This window comes from Balearica regulorum, chromosome W (genome assembly GCF_011004875.1).
Source record: "Balearica regulorum gibbericeps isolate bBalReg1 chromosome W, bBalReg1.pri, whole genome shotgun sequence".
Lineage (NCBI taxonomy): Eukaryota > Metazoa > Chordata > Aves > Gruiformes > Gruidae > Balearica > Balearica regulorum.
Genome location: NC_046219.1, coordinates 4,662,757 through 4,689,767, shown reverse-complemented (window position 1 = coordinate 4,689,767; position 27,011 = coordinate 4,662,757). Strand labels below are relative to the sequence as shown.

The window sequence follows — 27,011 nt, the reverse complement described above, 5'->3', positions numbered from 1 at the left end:
TTGACAAAGGCTAACCCACCACTCTTAGCCTCTGTTTTTCTCTTTCAAAGATATAAAAATAGTTATAGTTCCTATTATCTACAGGAAGCCACAAAACCCCACTTGTGATGTCAGTGTTGCTTGCTCTGGAAATAATTAACATTGCAAATAGTGAGAACCTCAGTAAGTACACACAATAAGAATATTTGTGGGAACCATAAACTAAGGAAAGTTACAGAGTTTTATATAAAACAGCATTCAGCATTTGAAAAAAAGAACTTAAGTAATCAAAATTAAATGATACTTTAAAAGGAGTTTTTCTGAAATAGTCTAGTATATTTTAAAATATACCTTTATTTTAGTTCATAAGTTATCAAAATAAATTTAAGGAGTACTCTACATATACGTGACGTGGTTTAGCCCCAGCCAGTAGCTAAGTGCCACGCGCCGCTCGCTCACCCCTCCCCCAGCGGGATGTGGAGGAGAACGGAAAAACAACGGCAAAGCCTCGAGGGTTGGGATAAGGGCAGTTTACTGGGACAGCAAGGGAGAGGGAAAACAATCAACAACAGTGCTGATAACAGATAGTAACAATGGGTGATAACAGAGAACGATTTACCGATCCGACCACCGACCGATCGGACACTCGACCCGTCCCGGAGCCATGCCGCACGCCGAACCTGCCCCTGCCCGACTAGCCCCCTTTTATGGTGAGCATGATGTCACATGGTATGGAATAGCCCCTGGCCAGCTTGGCTCACCTGTCCTGGCTCCTTGGGAAATTAACTCTATCCTTGCCAGAACCAGGACATTATCCACCCCTTATTCCATACCACCTACGTCATGCCCAGATTATTTTACAGAACTCATTGCCTTACTCTATGGGCTATCGCTCTAAAATGTCTGTCGAGTTCATTTAGTCCATGGTCTTGGGTTCCATCTGCCATTACAGTCTCTCAGAGCAGGAGCAATGGTGCGTGCTGCTGGATTGTTGCACGCTGCATCCGGAGTCTTCACAGCCGGTGTATCTGGTATGGTCCATGCTCACAGTCTGGATGCCAAAGATGTGATTTTTCAATAAAGTTTCTGGGCAACAGTTGAAATCAGTTCTAGTTCCATCATCGTGGCACTTTGTTCAGTTTCAAAGTCCATCCTTCATTAGTTTTGGGTGATTCTTATGGTCATACCATTGATACAGTATATCGCTATTAACATCATGCAATTTAATTTATTGGCTATTTTCACCCAAAATCAAATCCCCTTGGGGTACACACCGGACTTCCCCATCTTTTCTCATCACCCACCAAGTGCACCCTGGTCCCTGAGCAAAAGCAATCCCGCAGATGGGCTTGCCTTTGCCTGAAGCAGGGATAACCCAAACTGTTTTACCCAACATATTTTTCATGCGCACTACAGGAACTTTATCCCCTTCTACTGGGCATGGAAATTTTGATTGGGCAGGGCCAGCTCGATTGGCAGATCCCCTAGTGTTAACTAACCAGGTGGCCTTTGCTAAATGTGTATCCCAGTGTTTGAGGTTCCCACCACCCATTGCTCTCAGGGTAGTCTTTAGCAGCCCATTGCACCTTTCAACTTTCCCAGAGGCTGGTGTGTGGTAGGGGATGTGATACACCCACTCAATACCATGCTCTTTGGCCCAGGTGTCTATGAGGTTGTCCTGAAAATGAGTCCCGTTGTCTGACTCAATTCTCTCTGGGGTGCCATGTCACCACAGGACTTGCTTTTCAAGACCCAGAATAGTGTTCCGGGCAGTGGCATGGGGCACAGGATATGTTTCCAGCCACCCAGTGGTTGCTTCCACCATTGTAAGAACGTAACGCTTGCCTTGGCGGGTTTGTGGGAGCGTGATGTAGTCGATGTGCCATGCTTCCCCATATTTATATTTCAGCCATCGTCCTCCATACCACAGAGGCTTTACCTGCTTGGCTTGCTTGACTGCAGCACATGTTTCACATTGATGGATGATCTGTGAGATGGCGTCCATGCTCAAGTCCACCCCTCGATCAAGGGCCCATCTATGTCGCATCTCTTCCTTGATGGCCTGAGGTGTCATGGGCCCACCGAGCTAGAAATAATTCACCCTTACGCTGCCAGTCCAAATCCACCTGAGCCACTTCAATCTTGGCAGCCCGATCCACCTGCTGGTTGTTCTGATGTTCCTCAGTGGCCCGACTCTTGGGTACATGGGCATCTACATGACGTACCTTTACAACCAGCTTCTCTAGCCGGGCAGCAATATCTTGCCACAATGGGGCAGCCCAGATGGGTTTGCCTCTATGCTGCCAGTTGCTCCGCTTCCATTGCTGTAACCACCCCCACAGGGCATTGGCCACCATCCATGAATCAGTGTAGAGGTACAGCGTTGGCCACTTTTCTCTTTCAGCAATATCTAAAGCCAGCTGGATGGCTTTCACCTCTGCAAACTGGCTCGATTCACCTTCTCCAGCAGCTTCTGCAACTCACCGTGTAGGATTCCATACAGTAGCCTTCCACCTCCGATGTTTTCCCACGATGCGACAGGACCCATCAGTGAAGAGGGCATATCGCTTCTCATCTTCTGTTAGTTTATTATACGGTGGGGCTTCTTCAACACCTGTCACCTCCTCCTCTGGCAACATTCCAAAATCTTTCCCTTCTGGCCAGTCTGTGATCCCTTCCAGAATTCCTGGACAACTGCGGTTTCCTATTCTAGCCCGCTGTGTGATCAGTGCAACCCACTTACTCCATGTAGCATCGGTTGCATGGTGTGTAGAAGGGGCCCTCTCTTTGAACATCCAACCCAGCACTGGCAGTCGGGGTGCCAAGAGGAGCTGTGCTTCAGTGCCAATCACCTCTCAAGCAGCTCGAACCCCTTCATATGCTGCCAATATCTCCTTTTCCGTTGGAGTGTAGCGGGCCTCGGATCCTCTGTATCCCCGACTCCAAAACCCCAGGGGTCGACCTTGAGTCTCCCCTGGTGCTTTCTGCCAGAGACTCCAGGTAGGGCCATTCTCCCCGGTTGCGGTGTACAGCACATATTCTTTACATCTGGTCCTGCCCGGACTGGCCCAAGTGCTACAGCATGAACTATTTCTTGTTAAATTTGTTCAAAAGCTTGTCGTTGCTCAGGGCCCCATTTGAAATCATTCTTCTTCCGGGTTACATGGTAGAGAGGGCTTACTATCAGACTGTAATTCGGAATGTGCATTCGCCAGAAACCCACAACACCTAAGAAGGCCTGTGTCTCCTTTTTGTTGGTTGGTGGGGACATGGCTGCTATTTTGTTGATAATATCCATAGGGATTTGACGCCGCCCATCATGCCACCTTATGCCTAAAAATTGGATTTCCTGTGCAGGTCCCTTCACCTTACTTCATTTTATGGCAAAGCCAGCCTGCAGCAGGATTTGGATTATTTTCTTCCCTTTCTCAGAAACTTCCTCTGCTGAGTTGCCCCATACAATGATGTTATCAATCTATTGCAGGTGCTCTGGGGCTTCACCCTTTTCCAGTGCAGTCTGGATCAGTCCATGGCAGATGGTGGGGCTGTGTTTCCACCTCTGGGGCAGTCAGTTCCAGGTGTACAGGATGCCCCTCCAAGTGAAGGCAAACTGTGGCCTGCACTCTGCTGCCAAAGGGATCGAGAAAAAGGCATTAGCGATATCAATTGTGGCATACCATTTGGCTGCCTTTGACTCCAGTTCATATTGAAGTTCCAGCATGTCTGACACAGCAGCATTCATTGGCGGTGTGACTTCATTCAGGCCACGATAGTCTACCGTCAGCCTCCACTCGCCATTGGACTTCCGCACTGGCCATATGGGACTGTTAAAGGGTGAGTGGGTTCTGCTGATCACTCCCTGACCCTCCAGTTGACGAATTAGCTTGTGGATGGGAACCAGGGAGTCTCTGTTGGTGCGATATTGCCGCCAGTGCACAGTTGTAGTAGCAATCGGCACCTGTTCCTCTTCAACCTTCAGCAACCCTACAACAGAAGGGTCCTCCGAGAGACTGGGCAGACTAGACAATGGTTCAGTTTCCTCTGCTTCCAAGGCAGCTATTCCAAAAGCCCACCTGTAACCTTTTGGGTCTTTGAAATACCCTTTCCGGAGGTAGTCTATGCCTAGGATGCATGGAGCCTCCGGCCCAGTCACAATGGGGTGCTTTTGCCACTCATTCCCAGTTAGACTTACTTCAGCCTCCAACAGAGTCAACTGTTGGGATCCCCCTGTCACACCAGAAATAGAGATGGGTTCCACTCCTTCATAGCTGGATGGCATTAGGGTACACTGTGCACCAGTGTCCACTAGGGCCTTGTACTCTTGTGGGTTCGATGTGCCAGGCCATCGGATCCACACCATCCAATACACCCTATTGTCCCTTTCCTCCACCTGGCTGGAGGCAGGGCCCCTCTAATCCTGCTCATCTTTTTCACTACTCACCTCTTGCAAAAAGGACTTAGAAGTCCCTTCAAGAGGATCAGAAGTGCGATCTGGCCTTTCACTTGGTCTGGGGGGCTGCCCGGTGGAAACTGGAGCAGCATTCTTTCTGGAAGAGTCCCTTTGTACAGCTGTCTTGCCTTGTAGCTCATGTACGTGTGCCCGCAGGATTGAGGTGGGCTTCCCATCCCATTTCCTCATGTCTTCTCCGTGGTCACGCAGGAAAAACCACAGGATACCTCGTGGTGTGTACGCTCTATATCCCCTCTCTGGAGCAGAAAAACGCTTACTCCTAACAGCTGAAATGTGGGTCTGTACAGGTGGGGAGTAAGATATATCCTCTTTGAGTTGCCGGATGTCGTGAGACAGTTTCTCCACAGCCGAGACTAGGGAGGAAGAAAGGCTCTCTTCATATTGCCGGAGTCGGCCAGCCACTTCGTCCACTGTGGGTGCCTCTTCACTCTTCCAGTCGATTACTGCCAGTGAGTTGGCATACGATGATGGTGCACTTCACACAAATTTTCGCCACATGGGTCGGGTACAGTGGACTTCATCGGGGTCTGTGGGCAACTGCGCATTGTCCGGATCATAATAAACCATCTCCCGCACAGCTAATTCCCTCCGATATTGAATACCTCTCTCCATGGGGGTCCACTTGCCTGGCCGACATACGACATCTTCGCTGAAAGGATACCTTTCCCTCACACTTGACAGGAGTCGCCTCCAGAGGCTAAGGGCCTGTGCCTTCTTCCCAATTGCTTTGTCAATGCCCCCTTCCCTAGACAGGGATCCCAGCTGCTTGGCCTCCCTGCCCTCCAGTTCCAGGCTACTGGCCCCGTTATCCCAGCAGCGGAGCAGCCAGGTAATAATATGCTCCCCTGGAAGGCGGCTGAAATCTTTCCGCATATCTCGCAGCTCACTCAGGGACAGGGATCGAGTAATCACTTCTGGTTCTGGCTCTTCTTCTTGTTCTCGTGATGGCCCCGGTTCATCATCATCTTTCACTAAGCGAACCGATTTCCTTGGGTATTTCTTTTTGTGTATAGGGGCAACTGATACTGGTGTGGGTTGATCTTTTGGCTCGACTACAGTGCCTGCTGCAGGGGCTTGGGTAGCTGCAGTGCCTGTTGCGGGGGCCTGGGCAGCTGCAGTGCCTGTTGCGGGTCCACTCTCTCCCTCTGGATGGTGCTGTGTACTATCAAGCAGTGTTTGATAGATTGTGGCCAGGGCCCAGCACAGCGCAGTCAGTTGTGTCTCCTTAGAATCCCCACAGCATTTTCCTTTCAAATATTCTACCATTTTATCAGGGTCTTGCAATTGTTCAGGAGTGAAGCTCCAAACCATTGGGGGTGAAAAGGTCTCTAGATACCTGCCCATACTCTCCCACATGCCATGCCAGCCCTGACCATTCAGCCTTGGGGAAGATCCCTGGGTGGTACTCTTGAAAAGATTTTTGCTAACCCTGAACAGGACTTGGAAAGCATTCAGGAGACCTAGCAATAGGAATGTAATGGCCTGAACATTCCAAGGGTATTCAAAATACTCAAAAATTGTTGTAACCAACCAAAAGGGAAAAGGGGAGGTGAAAGAGTGGGAGAAGGTATCCCCCCCCATCTTCCCCATAGATTGGGTCCAATTATTAATCAATTCTGAAAGATATTGAGCAAGGTACGGGCCTGACCGAAATGCTACATACACATACCAGCTCAGACCCATGACTGTCAATGATATCTTATCATAAGTCATTATCACACAATACAACAACATGAGAACAGGAACCCCTCTCCCAGAGGTGATAAACAGCACCACAGGGATTGCATAGAGTAAACACGGGTTTACAAACCAGAGCCATGTGACCAAACAGAACATCATTGTGACCAGTGACTGTTTCAATAACATTATAAATGCTTATAACAACTTTGTTTTAACACACTTGGGTCAGACTTGTCGTTATCACAACCCTCGAGCCCCACGTTGGGCGCCAAAAAGGACTGATGTGGTTTAGCCCCAGCCAGTAGCTAAGTGCCACGCGCCGCTCGCTCACCCCTCCCCCGGCGGGATGTGGAGGAGAACGGAAAAACAACAGCAAAGCCTCGAGGGTTGGGATAAGGGCAGTTTACTGGGACAGCAAGCGAGAGGGAAACAATCAACAACAGTGCTGATAACAGATATTCACAATGGGTGATAACAGAGAACGATTTACCGATCCGACCACCGACCGACCGGACGCTCGACCGGACGCTCGACCCGTCCCGGAGCCACGCCGACATGCCCAACCCGCCCCTGCCCGACTAGCCCCCTTTTATGGTGAGCATGATGTCACATGGTATGGAATAGCCCCTGGCCAGCTTGGCTCACCTGTCCTGGCTCCTTGGGAAATTAACTCTGTCCTTGCCAGAACCAGGACAATACGTTGTACAATTTATTAAAAAATGTACTTTGTATTGTCAATAAACATAGGAATTTTTAATGTGATATCTTGAACGCAAGTGGTTAAGGCTTGGAATTAAGACACTAGCAGGTTGGTTTTCAGCATTACAGAAACTCAGCTGAGAACCACTCATTCAACTAATTGCTTCAGTCACAATAGTCATTGTCATGGTTTAACCCCAGCCAGTTAACTAAGCATCATGCAGCTGCTTGCTCACCCCTCCCCCCCCAAGAGGATGGGGAGGAGAATGGAAAAAAAACTCGTGGGTTGAGATAAAGACAGTTTAATAGGATAACAAAGGAAGAGAGTAACAACAATAACAATAATACAAGTGATGAACAAATGCAATTGCTCACCGCATGTGAAAGGAAAATAAACCAATCCAATGCCCAGTCTGTTTCCGAGCAGCGATTCTGCCTCCCAGCTACCTTCCCCGGTTATATACAGAGCATGACATTATATGGTAGGGAATATCCCTTTGGTCAGTCTGGGTCAGCTGTCCTGGCTATGCTCTCCCAGCTTCTTGTGCACCTGGCAGGGCGTGGGAAGCTGAAAAGTCCTTGACTTACTGTAGACACTACAACTACCTAGCAACAACTAAAACCATCAGTGTGTTATCAACATTATTCTCATACTAAATCCAAAACACAGCACTATACTGGCTACTAGAAAGAAAATTAACTCTCAGCCAAAGCCAGGACAATCATGGTTCCATATTGTATCAAAGATGAAATATTCTTCATCCACTCATGCTTACCGAGTTCATTCCACTGAATAGGTCTCCTGATCCTACATGAGCCGTATGAACAAAGTTTGTTGGCTCCCCAATCATGCTTCGGTCAATCCGCCGTCGTCTTTTCTGAAAGGTAGGTAAAGAAACCATCTGATTGAGATTAATTTAAGAAAACAATATTTGACATACATCTAGAAGTTAACTGTCCATAGATTATTCCATACACCATAGGATAATTTCATAGGAGTCAAAAGGCAGAGTCCAATGTGCTTTGTTTTTAATTGGTGGATCTATAGCAGATTGTTAGAACAGCACTGATATCACTCCTAACATTTAAACCAACCATAAAATAAACTTACTACATTTCCCTGTAACAATATCTGTAACAATCCACATGGTGACTTCTGTCTATATATGTATTTAAACATGATAGGTCAAATTTGAGGTTTAATAATTCAAAACAAGAATTAAGGGCAAAAGAGCATTAGTAGAATGTAATAAACAGCTAACTTACAGAGTTTGTGTTGCCTTCCCATAGGAACCCATGCCCATTTTTCTAGTAACACACTTCACTGCTGTTTTGGTTTAACCCAGCAGGCAGCTAAAACACACATACAGCCATTCGCTCACTCTCCCCGCCACAGTGGGATGGGGGAGAGAATCAAAAAAAGTTAAAACTCATGGTTTGAGATAAAGACTGTTTAATAGGACAGAAAAGGAAGAGAATAATAATAATAATGATGATAAAAGAATACACAAAACAAGTGATGAACAGCACAATTGCTCACCACCCACTGACCAATGGCCAGCTAGTTCCTGGGCCGTGGCACCCCCTGGCCAAGTCCCCCCAGCTTATATACTGAGCATGATATCAGATAGTATGCAATATCCCTTTGGCCACTGTGGTCAGCTCTCTTGCCTGTGTCCCCTCCCAGCTTCTTGGGCGCCCCCCACCTCCTCATTGGCAGGCCAGTGTGAGAAGCTGAGAAGTCCTTGACTGCTTAGCAATAACTAAAAACATCAGGGTGTTATCAACATTATTCTCATACTAAATCCAAAACACAGCACTATACCAGCTGCTAGGAAGAAAATTAACTCTATCCCAGCCAAAAGCAGGACAGTATCCACCCCTTATTCCATACCATCTACGTCATGCCCAGGTCCCACACCTTCCAATACATTTCAATTAATCACCACCACTTTTCCTGTCTTTTGATATATACACATAAATATCATTCCCTTAGTCCATGGGCTATCCCTACAAAATGTTCACTGAGTTCATTTCGTCCATGACCTTGGGCTACATCTGTTATAACAGTCCCTCAGGGCAGGAGAGATGGTATGTGACGTTGGACTGTTGTATGCCGAAGCCAGCTCTGGATCCATCATCGCTGCATTTTTCTTGGTTTCATTAAAGATAACTCTTCATTAATCTGGATGGCTCTTACCGTATGTGTTGGTTTTGCGTGGCAAGGTTTTGGTAGCGGGGGGGCTACAGGGGTGGCTTCTGTGAGAAGCTGCTAGAAGCTTCCCCTGTGTCTGATAGAGCCAATGCCAGCCGGCTCCAAGACGGACCCGCCGCTGGCCAAGGCCAAGCCAATCAGCGCCTCTGTGGTAACATATTTAAGAAAGAGAAAAAAAACAGTTAGAGAGCGCTTTTGCAGCCAGAGAGAGGAGTGAGAAGATGTAAGAAACTCTGCAGACACCAAGGTCAGTGAAGAAGGAGGGGGAGGAGGTGCTCCAGGTGCCGGAGCAAGATTCCCCTGCAGCCTGTGGTGAAGACCATGGTGAGGCAGGCTGTCCCTCTGCAGCCCATGGAGGGAGGATGAGGGGGAGCAGAGATTCCACCTGCAGCCCGTGGAGGACCCCACACTGGAGCAGGCGGAGACACATGAAGGAGGCTGTGGCCCCATGGGAAGCCCGTGCTGGAGCAAGCTCCTGGCAGGACCTGTGGACCCGTGGAGAGAGGAGCCCACGCCAGAGCAGGTTTGCTGACAGGACTTGTGACCCCGTGGGGGACCCACGCTGGAGCAGTCTGTTCCTGAAGGTCTGCACCCCATGGGAGAGACTCACGTTGGAGAAGGTCGTGAAGAACTGTCTCCCGTGAGAGGGACCCCACGCTGGAGCAGGGGAACGATGAGAGGAGTCCTCCCCCTGAGGATGAAGAAGCAGCAGAAACACCGTGTGATGAACTGACCGTAACCCCCATTCCCCGTCCCCCTGTGCCGCTGAGGGGGTGTGGAGGTTGAAGCCTGGAGTGAAGTTGAGCCCGGGAAGATGGGAGGGGTGGGGGGAGGTGTTTTAAGATTTGGTTTTATTTCTCATTCCTCTACTCTGTTTTGCTTAGTAATAAATAAGATGAATTCCCTCTCTAAGTTCAGTCTGTTTTGCTCGTGATGATAATTAGAGAATGATCTCTCCCTGTCCTTATCTCGACCCGTAAGTTTTTTTTTGTTGTTGTTGTACCTTTTCTCCCCTGTCTAATGAAAAAGGGGAGTGACAGAGCAGCTCTGGTGGGCACCTGGCCCCCAGTCAGGGTCAACCCACCACACCGTAATACCACTGATATGGCATATAGCCACCATAGAAGTCACGATATACGGTATTATATAGTAATTAATATCATACAATTTAATTCAATGGCTATTCTCACCCAAAATACAAATTCCTCTTGAGCTACATTGGACTTCCCCATCACCCACCAAGTGCACCCAGGACCTTGAGCAAAAGAAATCCTGTGGAGGGGTTTGCCTTTGCCTGAGGCAGGAGTAACCCAGACTGGCTTCCCTAACATATTCTTCACATGCACTACAGGAACTTTATCTCCTTATACAGTACCTAAAAGGTTTGATTGGGCAGGGCCAGCTTGATTGGTAGACCTCCTAGTGTTAAGTAACCAAGTGGCCTTTGCTAAACGTGTAACCCAATGTTTGAAGGTCCCATCACCCATTGCTCTCAGGGTAGTCTTTAGCAGTCCATTGTATCATTGAACTTTCCCAGAGGCTGGTGCATGACAGGGGATGATACACCCACTCAATGCCATGCTCTTTGGCCCAGGTGCTACGAGATTGTTTTGGAAAGGAGTCCCATTGTCTGACTCAATTCTTTCTGGGGTGCCATGTTGTCACAGGACTTGTTTTTCAAGGCCCAGGATAGTGTTCTGGGCAGTGGCATGGGGCAAGGATATGTTTCCAGCCATCTGGTGGTTGCTTCCACCATTGTAAGTACATAGCGCTTGCCTTGGTGGGTTTGTGGGAGCATGATATAGTCGATTTGCCATGCTTCCCCATATTTCAGCCATTCTCCTCCCTACCAGAGAGGCTTTACCCGCTTGGCTTGCTTGATTGCAGCACATGTTTCACATTCATGAATAACCTGTGAGATAGCATCCATGGTTAAGTCCACCCTCCCTCGATCACAAGCCCATCTATACGTTGCATCTCTTCCTTGATGGCCTGAGATGTCATAGGCCCACCAAGCTGTGAATAATTCACCTTTACGTTGCCAGTCCAGATCTACCTGAGCCCCTTCGATCTTAGCAGCCTGATCCACCTGATGCTTGTTCTGATGTTCCTCAGTGGCCCGACTCTTAGGTACGTGGACATCTACATGGTATACTTTTGCAACTAGGTTCTCTAGCTGGGCAGCAATATCTTGCCACAATGGGGCAGCCCAGATGGGTTTGCCTCTGCGCTGCCAGTTGCTCTGCTTCCATTGCTGTAACCATCCCCACAGGGCATTGGCCACCATCCATGGAGTCAGTACAGAGATAGAACATCGGCCACTTTTCTCGTTCAGCAGTGTCTAAAGTCAGCTGGATGGCTTTCACCTCTGCAAACTGACTTGATTCACCTTGTCCTTCAGCAGCTTCTGTGACTCATTGTATAGGACTCCATACAGAAGCCTTCCACCTCTGATGCTTTCCTACAATGCGACAGGACCCATCAGTGAACAGGGCATATTGCTCATCTTCTGGCAGTTTATTATACGGTGGGGCTTCCTCAGCGTGTGTCACCTCCTCCTCTGGCAATATTTAAAAATCTTTGCCTTCTGGCCATTCCGTGATCACTTCTAAGATTCCTGGGCGGCTGGGGTTTCCTATTCGAGCCTGCTGTATCCGCGACTCCAAAATCCCAGGGGTCGACCTCAAGTCTCCCCTGGTGCTTTCTGCCAGAGACTCCAGGTAGGGCCATTCTCCCCGGCTGCTGTGTAGAGCATATTTTTTACATCTGGTCCTGCCCAGACTGGCCCAAGGGCTACAGCATGAACTATTTCCTGTTAAATTTGTTCAAAGGCTTGTCATTGCTCCAATTGAAATTGTCCTTCTTCTGAGTTACATGATAGAGCAGGCTTACAATCAGACTGTACTTTGTAATATGTGTTCTCCAGAAACCCTGTGATGGGTTGACCCTGGCTGGGGGCCAGGTGCCCACCAGAGCCACTCTATCACTCCCCTCTTCAGCAAGGCAGGGAGGGGAGAAAGGAAGATGGAGAAAAACAACCCCAAACTCGTGGGTCGAGATAAAGGCAGTTTAATGTAGCTAAAGCAAAAAGCCGCGCGCGGAAGCAAAGCAAAAAGCAAAGATTGTTCTCTACTTCCCATCAGCAGGCGATGTCCGGCCACTTCCTGGGAAGTAGGGCTTCAGTAAGCGTGCCCCTTACTCCGGAAGACAAACATTGTAAAAAAAAAAAAAACAACGAATGCCCCCGCCCTGTTCCTCCCCCTATTCTCAGTTTCTTATTGCTGAGCATGATGTCATATGGTATGGAATATCCCTTTGGTCAGTTTGGGTCAGCTGTCCTGGCTGTGTCCCCTCCCAAGATCTTGCCCACCCCCAGCCTGCTGCTGGGGAAAAAGAAATGTTGGAAAGACAGCCTTGAGGTGTGCTGGCACTGCTCAGTAGTAGCCAAAACACTGGTGTGTTATCAACACCTTGCTAGCTACCAATACACAGCACAGCACCATGAGGGCTGCTGTGGGGAGAATTAACTCCATCTCAGCCAGACCCAATACAAACCCACAACACCTAAGAAAGCTTCTGTTTCCTTTTTGCTAGGTGGTGGAGAAATAGCTGTTATTTTGTTGATCACATCCACGTGAGCTTATATACACAGGATGATTAGTTGATGGCTATGGTTAAATCACCACACTGGATCTCCTGTGCAGGTCCCTTGACTTTACTTGGTTTTATGGCAAAACCGTCTTTCAGAATGTTTGGAACTATTCTTCCCTTTCTCAAAAAATTTTGCTGTGTTGCCCCATATGATGATGTCATCAATGTAGTCTACTGTCAGTCTCCGCTCTCCATTAGACTTTTGCAATGGCCATATGGGACTGTTAAAGGGTGAGCAAGTTCTGCTGATCACTCCCTGACCCTCCAGTTGATGAATCAGCTTATGGATGCGAATCAGGGAGTCTCAGTTGGTGCGATATTGCCGCCGGTGCATGGTTCTGGTAGCGATCGGCACCTGTTGTTCTTTGACTCTCAGCAACCCCACAACAGATGGGTCCTCTGAGAGACTGGGCAAGGTAGATAGCTGTTTAATTTCCTCTGTCTCCAAGGCAGCTATACCAAAAGCCCGTCAGTATCCTTTTGGGTCCTTGAAATACCCTCTCCGGAGGTAGTCTATGCCCAGGATGCACGGAGCCTCTGGGCCAGTCACAATGGGGTGCTTTTGCCACTCATTCCCAGTTAGACTCACTTCAGCCTCCAGCAGAATCAACTGTTGGGATCCCCCCGTCACACCAGAAATAGAGATGGGTTCCACTCCTTCATAGCTTGATGGCATTAGGGTACGCTGTGCACCGGTGTCCACTAGAGCCTTATACTCTTATGGGTCTGATGTGCCAGGCCATCGGATCCACACAGTCCAATAAACCCTATTGTCCCTTTCCTCCACCTGGCTGGAGGCAGGGCCCCTCTAATCCTGCTCATCTTTTTCACTACTCACTTCTCCTACTTTTTTACTTCTCCTGCTCATTGTATTCACTACTTTCACTCCTGGAAACAGGAGTGGCATTTTTCCTGGAAGAATCCCCTTTTGCGACTGTTTTGCCTTGCAATTCACTTACCCGTGCCCGTAGGGTTGAGGTAGGTTTTCCATCCCACTTCCCCATGTCCTGTCCGTGATCATGCAGGTAAAACCACAGGGTGTCTCGTGGTGTGTTCCCTCTATCTCCTCTCTCTTGAGCAGAGGAATGCTTACTTCTTATAGCAGAGATACTGGTCTGTACAGGTAGGGAGTAGGACAAATTCTCAAGTTGCTGGAGCTTCTGGGACAGTTTCTCCACAGCCGAGATGAGGGAGGAAGAGAGACTTCCTACATATTGCTGGAGTCGGCCAGTCACTTCATCCACTGTTGGCGCCTCTTTGTCTTCCCAGTCCATCAATGCCAATTAGTTGGCGTACAACGATGGTGTGCTCCATACAAACTTATGCCACATGGGTTGGGTACATTGGAATTCATCAGGATCTGTGGGCAACTGCACATTGTCTGGGTCATAATAAACCATCTCCCGCATGGCTAATTCCTTCAGGTCCTGGATACCTCCCTCCATGGTGGTTCACTTGCCTGGGTGACATACAACATCTTCACTGAAGGGATACCTTTCCCTCACACTTGACAGGAGTCATCTCCAGAGGCTGAGGGCCTGTGCCTTCTTCCCAATTGCCTTGTCAATGTCCCCTTCCCTACACAGGGATCCCAGCTGCTTGGCCTCCCTGCCCTCCAGTTCCAGGCTACCGGTCCCATTATCCCAGCATCAGAGCAGCCAGGTAATGATGTGCTCCCCTGGAAGGCGGCTGAAATCTTTTCTCATATCTCTCAGCTCACTCAGGGACAGGGATCGGGTGATTACCTCTGGTTCTGTCTCTTCCTCCTCTTCTCATGATGGTCTTGGTTAATCGTCATCCCTTACTAAGCTAAGCGAACTGATTTCCTTGTGTATTTCTTCTTCTGTATAGGGGCAACTGATACCAGCACGGGTTCATTTTTTGGTTCAGCTGCAGTGCTTATTGTCAGGGATTGATTAGCCACAGTGTCTGTCACCAGGGTTTGAGTAGCTACAGTGCCTGTTGGTCTGTTTTGCCTCTCTTCCCCCGATGGTGCAGCCTAGTATTGAGCAGTGTTTGGTAGATAGTGGCCAGGGCCCAGCACAGTGCGGCAAGTTGTGCCTCTTTAGAATAGCCACAGCATTTTTCTTTCAAATATTCTACCACTTTATCAGGGTTCTGTATGTAGAAAATATAGAAGCTTAGCTATAAGAAAACTTATGTTAACTAGAAAGCTGCTTAAGGCCTAGAACTGTTTCAAAGCCTATAATCGTGGGAAAGGGGTTTCTAATCAAGGTAATAGGTAATGAAGCTAACTGACAATGGCAAGGTACAATGCTGCTATGTTCCATGTACAGTCCCTACCCGACTGGAGAATAGGCCCGGGAATATTAATCTTATGAAGTAAGTTGTTATGGACAGGTGCATCCACAACAAGGATACTGCGCATGCCTACAAGAAGAGGGTTATCCAGCGGACACAGGTGTGCGACCACCGATGACCACCAGAGACCCCTTGAGGACCACCGACTCAAATCACTGAGCATGCCTGACGGGGAGGAGAATATGTAAATGAATTCCAAAAAAATATTATCATAGGACTGCCTTTTCTGAGAAAAATGATGAATATGTATGTTTTGATTCTATATAACCTGTGTGTTTGTAATCACCTGTATGCACGTTTGGTGGAGCTGTTTCCCCCGTGCATCCAGCGCTACAATAAAGCAAACCTAGGGCAGCTCATGTCTGGTAGATATCTTTAACACTGTAGCTGTTCAGGAATGAAGTTCCAAGCCATTGGAGGTGAGAAGTTCTCTAGATACCTGCCCATGTTCTCCCATAAGCCATGCCACCCATGACTATCCAGCCTCGGGGAAGATCTCTGGGAGGTATTCTTTTTTTATAACCCTAAACAGGACTTGAAACACATTCAGGAGTATCCCTCCCTGTATTCCCCATAGATTTGGTGCAAATATGAATAAATTCAGAGAGATGTTGTCCAAGTTACAGGCATGAGAGCAATGCCACATACAAATAGCAGATTAACCTCATGACCAGTAATGTTATCATAAGTCAACATTACCCAGTAAAGGAAAAGAGAATCCTAATCTCTCTCCCAGAGGTGATAAACAGTGACACAGAAAATACATACAGCAAGTAAAGATTTACATAACACAACCATATGAACAAACAAAACACCATTGTGACCAGCAACTGTTTAACTAATATAATAAATGCACATAACAACTTTGTTTTAACACGCTCTGGTCAGATCTGTTGTTATCTCAACCCTTTGTGCCCCACGTTGGGTGCCAAAAAGGACTTTCACAGTTTAGCCCCAGCTGGCAGCTAAGCACAACGTGGCCACTTACTCACCCCTCCCCCCCGGCAGGATGGGGAGAAGAATTATAAGAAAAAGGTAAACCTCGTGGGTTGGGATAAGGGCAGTTTACTGGGACAGCAAAGGAAGAGGAAAATAACAACAACAGTACTTAGAATATACAAAATGAGTGATAACACAATGCAATTTACTGACCCGATGACTGGACACTCAGTCTGTCCCGGAGACTCTGCTTCTCCCCAGCTAGCCCCCTTTATACGCTGAGCATAATGTTATATGGTATGGAATACCCCTTTGGCTAGTTTGGGTCACCTGTCCTTGCTGTGTCCCCTCCCAGCTTCCTGTGAAAATTAACTCTATCCTAGCTGAAAACCAGGACGATGGCTGAAATATGAATATGGAGAGGCCTGGCAGATTGATTACATCACACTCCCACAAACCTGCCAAGGCAAGTGCTATGTACTTACAATGGTGAAAGCAACCACTGGGTGGCTGGAAACATATCCCTTGCCCCATGCCACTGCCCAGAACACTCTCCTGGGCCTTGAAAAGCAAATCCTATGGCAACATTTCACCCCAGAAAGAATTGAGTCAGACAACGGGACTCATTTTCGGAACAACCTCATAGACACCTGGGCCAAAGAGCATGGCATTGAGTGGGTGTATCATTCCCTATCATGCACCAGCCTCCGGGAAAACTGAACAATACAATGGACTGTTAAAGACTACCCTGAGAGCAATGGGCGGTGGGACCCTCAAACATTGGGATGCACATTTAGCAAAGGCTACCTGGCTAGTCAACACTGGGGGATATGTCAATCAAGCTGGCCCTGTCCAATCAAAACTTCCACGTACTGTAGAAGGAGATAAAGTTCCTGTAGTGCATATGAAGAATTTCTTAGGGAAGACGGTCTGGGTTATCCCTGCTTCAGGCAAAGGCAAACACATTCATGGGATTGCTTTTGCTCAAGGACGTGGGTGCACTTGGTGGGTGATGTGGAAGGATGGGGAAGTCCGATGTGTACCTCAATGGGATTTGATTTTGGGTGAGAATAGCCAAGGATTTAAATGGTATTATGTTAATTGCTGCATAAAATTGCATGTCATCACTACTATGATTGCTATATACCATAACAACAGCATTACAGTAAGAATCACATGGATTAATGAGGACTGAACCTTGATGAAAACGAAGAAGGTGCAGAGGTGATGAAACCAGAACTAGCTTCAGCAATGAGCACCCAGCAACTTCCTCCAGATTGACATCTTCAACCCACAGACTGTGAGCATAGACTGCGCCAGATGATACACCAGCCATGAGCTCCGGATGCAGCATGCAACAATCCAACATCACATACCATCTCTCCTGCCCTGAGAGACTGTTATGACAAATGGAGCCCAAAGTCATGGACTAAATGAACTCAATGGACATTTTAGAGGGATGGTCCATAGACTAAGGAATGATATCTGTGTGTACATATCAAAAGACAGGAAAAGTGGTGGTGATTAATTGGAATGTATTGGAAGGTATGAGACCTGGGCATGACGTAGATGGTATGGAATAAGGGGTGGATACTGTCCTGCTTTCAGCTGGGATAGAGTTAATTTTCTTCCTAGCAGCTGGTATAGTGCTGTGTTTTGGATTTAGTATGAGAACAATATTGATTTTTTTAGTTGTTGCTAAGCAACATGGGAGTCAGGGAGCCTCGGTTTGAGCGGTATTGCTGCCAGTGCACCGTTGTGGTAGCAATTGGCATCTGTTGTTCTTTGGCCCTCAGCAACACCACAATAGAAGGGTCCTCTGAGAGACCAGGCAAGGTAGACAGTTGTTTAATTTCCTCTGACTCCACAATGGCTATTCCAAAAGCCCATCGGTACCCTAATGGAGTCTAATGGAGAGTGGAGACTGACAGGAGACTATCGTGGCCTGAATGAAGTCACGCCACTGCTGAGTGCTGCTGTGCTGGACATGCTAGAACTTCAATATGAACTGGAGTCAAAGGCAGCCAAGTGGTATGCCACAATTGATATAGCTAATGCCTTTTTCTCGATCCCTTTGGCAGCAGAGTGCAGGCCACAGTTTGCCTTCACTTGGAGGGGCGTCCAGTACACCTGGAATCGACTGCCCCAGGGGTGGAAACACAGCCCCACCATTTGCCATGGACTGATCCAGACTGCCCTGGAAAAGGGTGAAGCCCCAGAGCACCTGCAATACATTGATGACATCATTGTGTGGGACAACACAGCAGAAGAAGTTTCTGAGAAAGGGAAGAAAATAGTCCAAAAAAGAAAGACAGTTTTGCCATAAAACAGAGTAAGGTCAAGGGACCTGCACAGGAGATCCTTATTTTAGGAATAAAATAGCAAGATGGACACTGTCAGATCCCAATGGATGGTGACAAATGCCCTGTGGGGATGGTTACAGCAATGGAAGCGGAGCAACTGGCAACACAGAGGCAAACCCATCTGGGCTGCCCCACTGTGGCAAGATATTGCTGCCCAGCTAGAGAACCTAGTTGCAAATGTATGCCATGTAGATGTCCACGTACCTAAGAGTTGGGCCACTGAGGAACATCAGAACAAGCATCAGGTGGATCAGGCTGCTAAGATCGAAGGGGCTCAGGTAGATCTGGACTGGCAACGTAAAGGTGAATTATTCACAGCTTGGTGGGCCTATGACATCTCAGGCCATCAAGGAAGAGATGCAACATATAGATGGGCTTGTGATCGAGGGAGGGTGGACTTAACCATGGATGCTATCTCACAGGTTATCCATGAATGTGAAACATTCACTGCGATCAAGCAAGCCAAGTGGTTAAAGCCTCTATGGACTTGGTGGTGTTGGTGGATGAGAAGCTCAACATGACCCAGCAATGTGCACTCACAGCCCAGAAATGCAATTGTATCCTGGGCTGTATCAAAAGCGTGACCAGCAGGTCGAGGGAGATGATTTTGCCCCTCTACTCCGCTCTTGTGAGACCCCACCTGGAGTACTGTATACAGCTCTGGAGTCCTCAGCACAGGAAAGACATGGACCTGTTGGAGCAAGTCCAGAGGAGGGCCACAAAAATAATCAGATGGCTGGAACACCTCGCCTATGAGGAAAGGCTGAGAGAGTTGGGGTTGTTCAGCCTGGAGAAAAGAAGGCTCTGGGGAGACCTTATTGTAGTCTTTCAATTCTTAAAGGGAGAGTATAAAAGATGGCCGCAAACTTTTTAGTAGGGACTGTTTCGATAGCACAAGGGTGATGGTTTTAAACTAAAAGAGGGTAGATTTAGACTAGATACAAGGAAGAAATTTTTTACAGTGAAGGTGGTGAAACACTGGAACAGGTTGCCCAGATAGGTGGTAGATACCTCATCCCTGGAAACATTCAAGGTCAGATTGGTCAGGGCTTTGAGCAACCTGATCTATTTGAAGATGTCCCTGCTCATTGCAGGGGGGGTTGGAGTATATGACCTTTAATAGTCCCTTCAAACTCAAACTATTCTATGATTCCATGACCAAATTATTTACTAAATTCCAATGAGCTGATGAAAAGGGCTTAATAGCAGAAAACACACTGTGCCAATATGGGAAAAAGATCTTGCTTGAATTCACTGAATGCAGACTGAGTTTGTAGACCTAGCAACTGGCAGTTTTACTTATTTTAAAAGGCTTTTCCTTGTAAAATGTGATCATTTCATATACATTTTATAGAGCAACAAAATACTATATGGTAAAAGAGATTTTAAGGTTGTATTTCACAGTAAACTTCAAAGGGAAGGTTTTATATGTCTGATTACATAAAAAATTACAAGGACACCAAAACCAAACAAAATCTTCACATTCCTTTTATAATTCTTTCTTTTTCACTGAGAAATAATATGAGCTGACCGATTCTAGAACATAAGTCTACTGTTTTTTGCTGGGATGGAGTTAATTTTCTTCATAGTAGCTTGTATGGTGCTATGCTTTGCATTTGTGCTGGAAACAGTGTTGATAACACACCAGTGTTTTAGCTATTGCCGAACAGCGCTTACACAGAGTTAAGGCCTTTCTGTTTCTCATGCTGCCCCACCAGTGAGTAGGCTGGGGGCACACAAGATTTTGGGAGGGGGGACAGCTGGGACAGCTGACCCCAGCTGACCAAAGGGTTATTCCATACCATATGACATCATGCTCAGCAACAAAAGCTGGAGGAAAGGAGGAAGGAGGGGCGTTCACAGTTATGGCATTTGTCTTCCCAAGTAACCGTTACGTGTGACGGAGCCCTGCTTTCCTGGCAATGGCTAACCATCTGCCTGCTGATGGGAAGCAGTGAATGAATTCCTTGTTTTGTTTTGCCTGCATGTGCAGTTGTTGCTTTACCTATTAAACTGCCTTTATCTCAATCCACAAATTTTCGCATTTTTACCCTTCCAGTTCTCTTCTCCATCCCACTGTGGGGGGAGTGATCAACCGTGTGGTGCTTAGCTACCTACAGGGGTTAACCCACAACAATAAGATATTATGTAATTTAAGATATCCTAAGTACTTGATCACTTTTCCTATTATTTAAAATAATATGGTTCAGACAGTGGGAACAGAAGGGCTTACATCAAACAGAGTAAATAGAAATACATATTTTAACCAGTGTAAAGTTCAGAGAGAATGTGCAAGAGAAAGAGCGAGAGAAAGATCTAAATACTGCAGAAGATCATTTTGGTGAAATGAAGCATGATACGAACAGCATAGAAGGAGACCAATTTTACTGTCTTCAAAGGATAATCAAGAGGCCCTTGTACTTGTAAAACATTACTGCAGATTTTACACTGCAGTAATTTCACATAAGTATTTCACTTCAGAAATTCCTCTTGTATTTTAATACATCTCAAGTCTAATCAGCTTTTCCGTATCTAAACTACTTACTTGATGTCAATTTTTAAAAGATAGTTTTCATATATAATTAACATAATCTAACTTAAAATCTAGCTAGAATAAGTGTTTGCCAAAACATTTAAGCTGCACTACATTCAGTAAAAAGTCACAGTGCTTATACACATGCCCCATGAAGACCTACTTATCATTGTCCAAGAGCTCTGTATTTTACAGTATTCTGCAATGCCTTTCCTCAGAGGATGTCAAAGCAGTTAACAGCATCCTGGGCAAGTAAAATATTCCAGAAGTCAATCATTTTTTGCAACAATGAAGCAGATTCTTTCCTTCACCAAAAAAAAAAATTCAAACCAAAAAAATCAACACCCTCCCCAAAACCTCACATATAAAACACCAACAACCCACTATCCAAAACACATACTTCACAAATTAGAGAAACCAGGGACTACAATTTTTACCTATTTGCTATTTAGAAAACACCTAAGTGTTGCAGCCTGCAGTAAACCTTCAGGTATTCTGCTTGAACCACTAGATCAATTAACATCTTAATCTTCTGTCTCTCTGAGTTTTCCTTCTCTCTCACTATCTTTTGTGCCTTTACTCGCTGTTTCCCTCTCTTGCTCTATCTCCCTAACGCTCCCACTCTCTCGCTGTCTCTCTGCCTCTGTCTCCACCTCTGAATTTTGTCTCACTCTCTGTCTCTTTCTCTCTCTCCCCGTCTGTCTGTCTCTCAGTCATTCAATCTCTTAGTTTCTCTCTAGTTTTTGCTCAATCTGTGGCACTCACTCTCTCCCTCCATATCTATCTTTCTCTGGCTCACTCATGCCATCACACTGTCTCTCTCGTTCTCACTATCTTGCTCACTGGCACTCACTCACTCTCAACTGTCTCGCACTCACTCAGTGTGTCGCCTGCCATCTTGTACCCTCTCCCATCATCTTGAGCTTGTTCTCACGCGTGCTACTGACATCTTGCGCTCATTTTCTCACCTGCTTGCACTTGCTTGCAGTCACTCTCATGCTTGTGACTGTGTCCCTCTCTTGCTGCCTCGCTCTTGCTCCATCTAGTGGTCACTATCTTACTGTCTCTTCATCTCGTGCTCACTCAAGCGTGCGTTCTCGTCTCACTTTTTTCACCAATCGTGCTTGCTCTAGCTCACTCCCACAGTCTCACACTTGCTCACTGTCTCTTACTTGTGCTCGCCTCCTCTTGCATGCTGTCTCACACTGTCTCATGCTTGCTCACTGTCTCACCCTCTCTCAGTCTTGCACTACCCATCTCACTCAATCTCACTGACTCACACTCATTCTCTCAATGTCTCGCACTCATTCTGTCTCACAACTGTTGTCTCACTTGTTCTTGCTGTCTCACGTTCCCTCTTTTCCTCTTTTGCTCATGCTCTTTTCCTCCCTTTCTTGCCTGCTGCCTCCTGGTCTCTCACTCTAGCTGCCTCACTCTCATTCTCAATAGTCTCTCCCCCCTCCCTTGCTCTCCAGTATGTGCTTGTCTCCTCTTTCTCTCGTTCCAGCTTGTCTTCTCACATTCGTCTCCTCTCTCTCTCACTTGTGCTCGTATCCTCGTGCTCTCCTTTGTGCTCAACTTGTTCCTCTCCATTGTGCATTTGTCTTCTCTCTCTCATCTCCTCCCTCTCTTGATTGTGCTCATCCCCTCTCTGTTGCTAGTCTCCTCATACTCTTGCTCATACTCGTATCCTCGCGTTCATCTCCTCAAGTCTCATGCTCACATTCATCTCCTGGCGCTCATCACCTAGTGCTTGCCACCCCACACTCACTGTCCTGCACTCACCTCCTCATGCTCACCTCCTCCCCCCAGTCCATCTCCTCCTCACGCTCACCTCCTTGCCCCCTTGCCCCTTACTCTCACTTGGCTCCTTGTCCTTGCTTGGCTTGCCCCTGTTGCTCCCCCCCTCTCCCCGGCTCGCTCCCTTGCCCACCTTCTTGCCTACTTGGCTCCTCGCCCACCTCCTTGTTCCCACTCACTTCCTCGTCCACTTGCCCCCGCTTAACCCCTTGCTCCCTCGCTCGCCTCCTCATCTCCTGCCTCTTTGCACCCCTCTGCCCCCTTGTGATTGCTCATCTCCTAATCCCCATTTGCCCCCTCGCCTCCTCAGCCCCCTCTCTCGCCCACCCTCTCCCCCTCCCTCGCTCTTGCTTGCCCTTGCCCTCCCATTCACTCATGCTTTCTCGCCCTCTTGCCTACCCTCACCCTACCGTTCACTCGCCTCCTCTCGCTCACCCTCATGCCCTCCCTCTCCCTCACTCTCTCGCTTGCCCTTGCCCTCCTGCTCACTTGTGCCCTCTCACCCTCCCTCTCTCCCCTCCTCACCTGCTCTCCCCATCCCCCGCTCACTCACTTGCTTGCCTACCCACCCCCCTCACTATCGCTTTCTTGTCCCTGCTCGCTCACCTTCTTGCTCCCACCCTCCCTATTGCATCCTCGCTCTCACTTGCTCCCTCCCTCGCTCTCAGTCTCACACGATGGCACCCTCTCTCCCTCTCCCACCGCATACTCGCTCTCCCACTCTCGCTCTTGTTTGCTCTTGATTTCTCACCCATGCTCCCCTGCTTGCACACTTGCTTGCTCTCCTGCCCACACTCACTCTCCTGCTCTCACTTCCACTTCCACTCGCTCTCCAGCTCTCGCTCGCTCACCCACCCTCACATGCACCCGTGCTCTCTCCCATGCTCCCTCTCCCCCTTGTTTGCACTTGAACTCACCCTTACTCACTCCCTCGATGTCCCTCCCTCTCTCACTCCATTGTGCTCCCTCCCACTCCTGCTCCCTCACTCTCGCCTGCTCTCCCTGGCTTGCACTTGTTCCCTCCCACCCTCACCCACCTGCCTCCTTGCTCTATCACTCTCCCTCTTGCCCACCCTCTCTCTGGCTTCATTTAAAGGAATGTTAAGAAAGGCAGAGGAGGAATGGATTTTACTCTATATTTAACAGCAATATGTCCTTCCTTTACCATTGTCCAGCCACACAGGAAAATAAGCCTTAAACAGTATCAGACGTCATGACATTTCCAGATTTCCACCTGTCTCTTGGCAGATCTTAGAGCAACAGTTTAGGTCCTCCTCACTCTCACCCTCCCCTTTCTCCCTCTCTACAGTTCAAACATATAAAGGCTATTTTCAAAGACTTCAGACAGATTTAAGATTAAGGATAGGAAAATGTCTCTATGACAGTCTAGATCAGATTCTTTTCCTTCACAGCTAAACCAAGATGGTAGTTAATTCCTTAATTCTCACTGGGCTTAGTCCAACAACACTAATTTAAGAAGCTAAAACAAAAAAAAAAAAAGAAAACATGAACAATATATTGAATTATACACAAAACAGTTCCAATACGCATACTTACAGGCTGAGGCTGTTCTGCAATACAGCAGTTGAAACACAACCAGAACTCACTCATTGTTTACAGTCTGAAGTGCAAACACAGATGAAAAGCAGGATTCAAACTCTACAAAAGTGTCCCCAGGTAGCAAGTTCTTTAAATAGATTTATTTATAATGGTTCCAGTGTGAAAAGTTTCTCTGTTGAGTTTTTCTCCAAAGAAAAGTCAGTCCCAGGATAAACAGGTTGAAGATAATTTATTTTGGAGTCTTCTTTCAGAAGACTGGTCCCAGCACCACACAAGTGTTACATATGCTTCTTTGATCCCTAGCGTTATGTGAACCTGAAAAGAAAGAAGTATATTACGTCAGAAAGACAGAAGATACAGAATCTAATACTCACAGACAGCCACCCATGCCAGTGATTTCTTGATAATATCTTGAACTACAGAGTGAAGACACACTAGCAAACAAGTCACATGCTTATTTCTTTTTAAGACCCATCTCTTAAAAGCGCAGGAGCAGGAAATTCCAAAGTGTCAGAAGTCAAGCAAGCAGGGCAGAAGGCCGGCTTGGCTAAGCAGGGATCATCTTCTAGAACTTAGTTGGAAAAGGAAAGCGTATGGACATTGGAAGCAAGGACAGGCAATGTGGGAGGACTACAGAGATGCTGTTTGACACTGTAGGGAGAAAATTCGTGTGGTCAAAACTCAATTAGAGTTCAAACTGGACAGCACTGTGAAGGACAACAAAAAGGGCTTTTTAAAATATGTTAACAGCAAAAGGAGGATCAGAGATAACATTGGTCCGTTACTTGATGAGGTCAGTCACCTCACAAATAGGGACGTAGACAAAGCAGAGATGTTTAATGCCTTCTTTGCCTCTGTCTTTAACACCAGCGATGGGCCCTGGGACTTCCGGAGCCCTGTGTTGAAACAGCATGACTGGGGGAAAGATAAACTCCCAGCCGACTCTGAACTTGCTCAAGACTTGCTGCTCCAGCTGGATGCACATAAGTCTATGGGGCCCGATGGGATTCATCCCAGGGTACCGAAAGAGCTGGCTGATGTTATTGCAGGACCCCTCTCCATTATTTTTCAACAGTCTTGGGAGTCTGGAGAGGTCCCAGTCGACTGGAAGCCTGCAAATGCTGTCCCAATTTTCAAGAAGGGTAAAAAGGAAGACCCTGGTAATTACAGGCCTGTCAGTCCCACTTCAGTGCCTGGTAAAATTATGGAGAAGATTATTCTGGGAGTTACTGAAAAACACTTGAGAGACAACAGAGTCATTTGTCATAGCCAGCATGGGTTCATGAGAGGAAAGTCCTGCTTAACTAACTTAATTTCCTTTTATGACATAGTCACCCTTCTAGTTGACCAAGGGAAGTCAGTAGATGTAGGGTTTTTTTTATTTTAGCAAAGTTTTTGATACTGTCTCTCACAGTATCGTTCTAGACAAGATGTATAGCACACAGCTAGACAAAGTCCGTAACACTGTGGTGGGTTGACCCTGGCTAGGGGCCAGGTGCCCACCAGAGCCGCTCTATCACTCCCCTCATTCACCAGACAGGGGAGAAAAGGTATAACGAAAAGCTTATGGGTCGAGATAAGGACAGGGAGAGATCATTCACTAATTGTCGTCACGAGCAAAACAGACTGAACTTAGAGAGGGAATTCATCTTATTTATTACTAAGCAAAACAGAGTAGAGGAATGAGAAATAAAATCAAATCTTAAAACACCTCCCCCCACCCCTCCCATCTTCCCGGGCTCAACTTCACTACCGGCTTCAACCTCCGCCCCCCTCAGCGGCACAGGGGGACGGGGAATGGGGGTTACAGTCAGTTCATCACACGATGTTTCTGCCACTTCTTCATCCTCAGGGGGAGGACTCCTCTCATTGTTCCCCTGCTCCAGCATGGAGTCCCTCTCACAGGAGACAGTCCTTCACGACCTTCTCCAACGTGGGTCTCTCCCACGGCCTACAGTCCTTCACGAACTGCTCCAGCGTGGGTCTCTCCCACAGGGTGCAGACCTTCAGGAGCAAACTGCTCCAGCGTGGGTCCCCCACGGGGTCACAAGTCCTGCCAGCAAACCTGCTCTGGCATGGGCTCCTCTCTCCACGGGTCCACAGGTCCTGCCAGGAGCTTCCTCCAGCACGGGCTTCCCACGGGGCCACAGCCTCCTTCAGGTGCCTCCACCTGCTCCAATGTGGGGTCCTCCACGGGCTCCAGGTGGAATCTCTACACCCCCTCATCCTTCCTCCATGGACTGCAGGGGGACAGCCTGCTTCACCATGGTCTTCACCACGGGCTGCAGGGGGATCTCTGCTCTGGCGCCTGGAGCACCTCCTCCCCCTCCTTCTGCACTGACCTTGGTGTCTGCAGAGTTTCTTACATCTTCTCACTCCTCTCTCTGGCTGCAAAAGCTCTCTCTAACTGTTTTTTTTTCTCTTTCTTAAACATGTTATCACAGAGGCGCTGATTGGCTTGGCCTTGGCCAGCGGCGGGTCCGTCTTGGAGCTGGCTGGCATTGGCTCTATCAGACACAGGGGAAGCTTCTAGCAGCTTCTCACAGAAGCCACCCCTGTGGCCCCCCCGCTACCAAAACCTTGCCACGCAAACCTAACACAATTGGGTGAACAATTGGCTGATGAGTCAGGCTCAAAGAATTCTAGTAAATGGGGTTACATCAGGCTGGCGGCCAGTCACCAGTGGAGTACCCCTGGGCTTGATTTTAGGGCCAGTGCTCTTTAATGTTTTTATAAATTATCTGGACACAGGAATCAAATGTACATTAAGTAAGTTTGCCAATGATACTAAACTAGGAG

At 47.5% G+C, this 27,011-nt stretch overlaps 1 protein-coding gene across 1 annotated transcript in view; it reads right to left on the bottom strand.

Annotated features, from left to right (window-relative positions):
• Positions 1 to 27,011, bottom strand: part of LOC142599210 (CDC42 small effector protein 2-like) — a 77,332-nt gene that overhangs the window by 14,389 nt on the left and 35,932 nt on the right. Inside the window, exons 4-5 of the mRNA XM_075739144.1 lie at positions 24,210 to 24,527; positions 7,606 to 7,707 (exon numbers count right to left, since the gene is read on the bottom strand). Of these exons, the coding sequence (XP_075595259.1) occupies positions 7,606 to 7,707; positions 24,210 to 24,263 (156 nt within the window). The 5' untranslated portion in view covers positions 24,264 to 24,527. The remainder of the gene's footprint in view (positions 1 to 7,605; positions 7,708 to 24,209; positions 24,528 to 27,011) is intronic.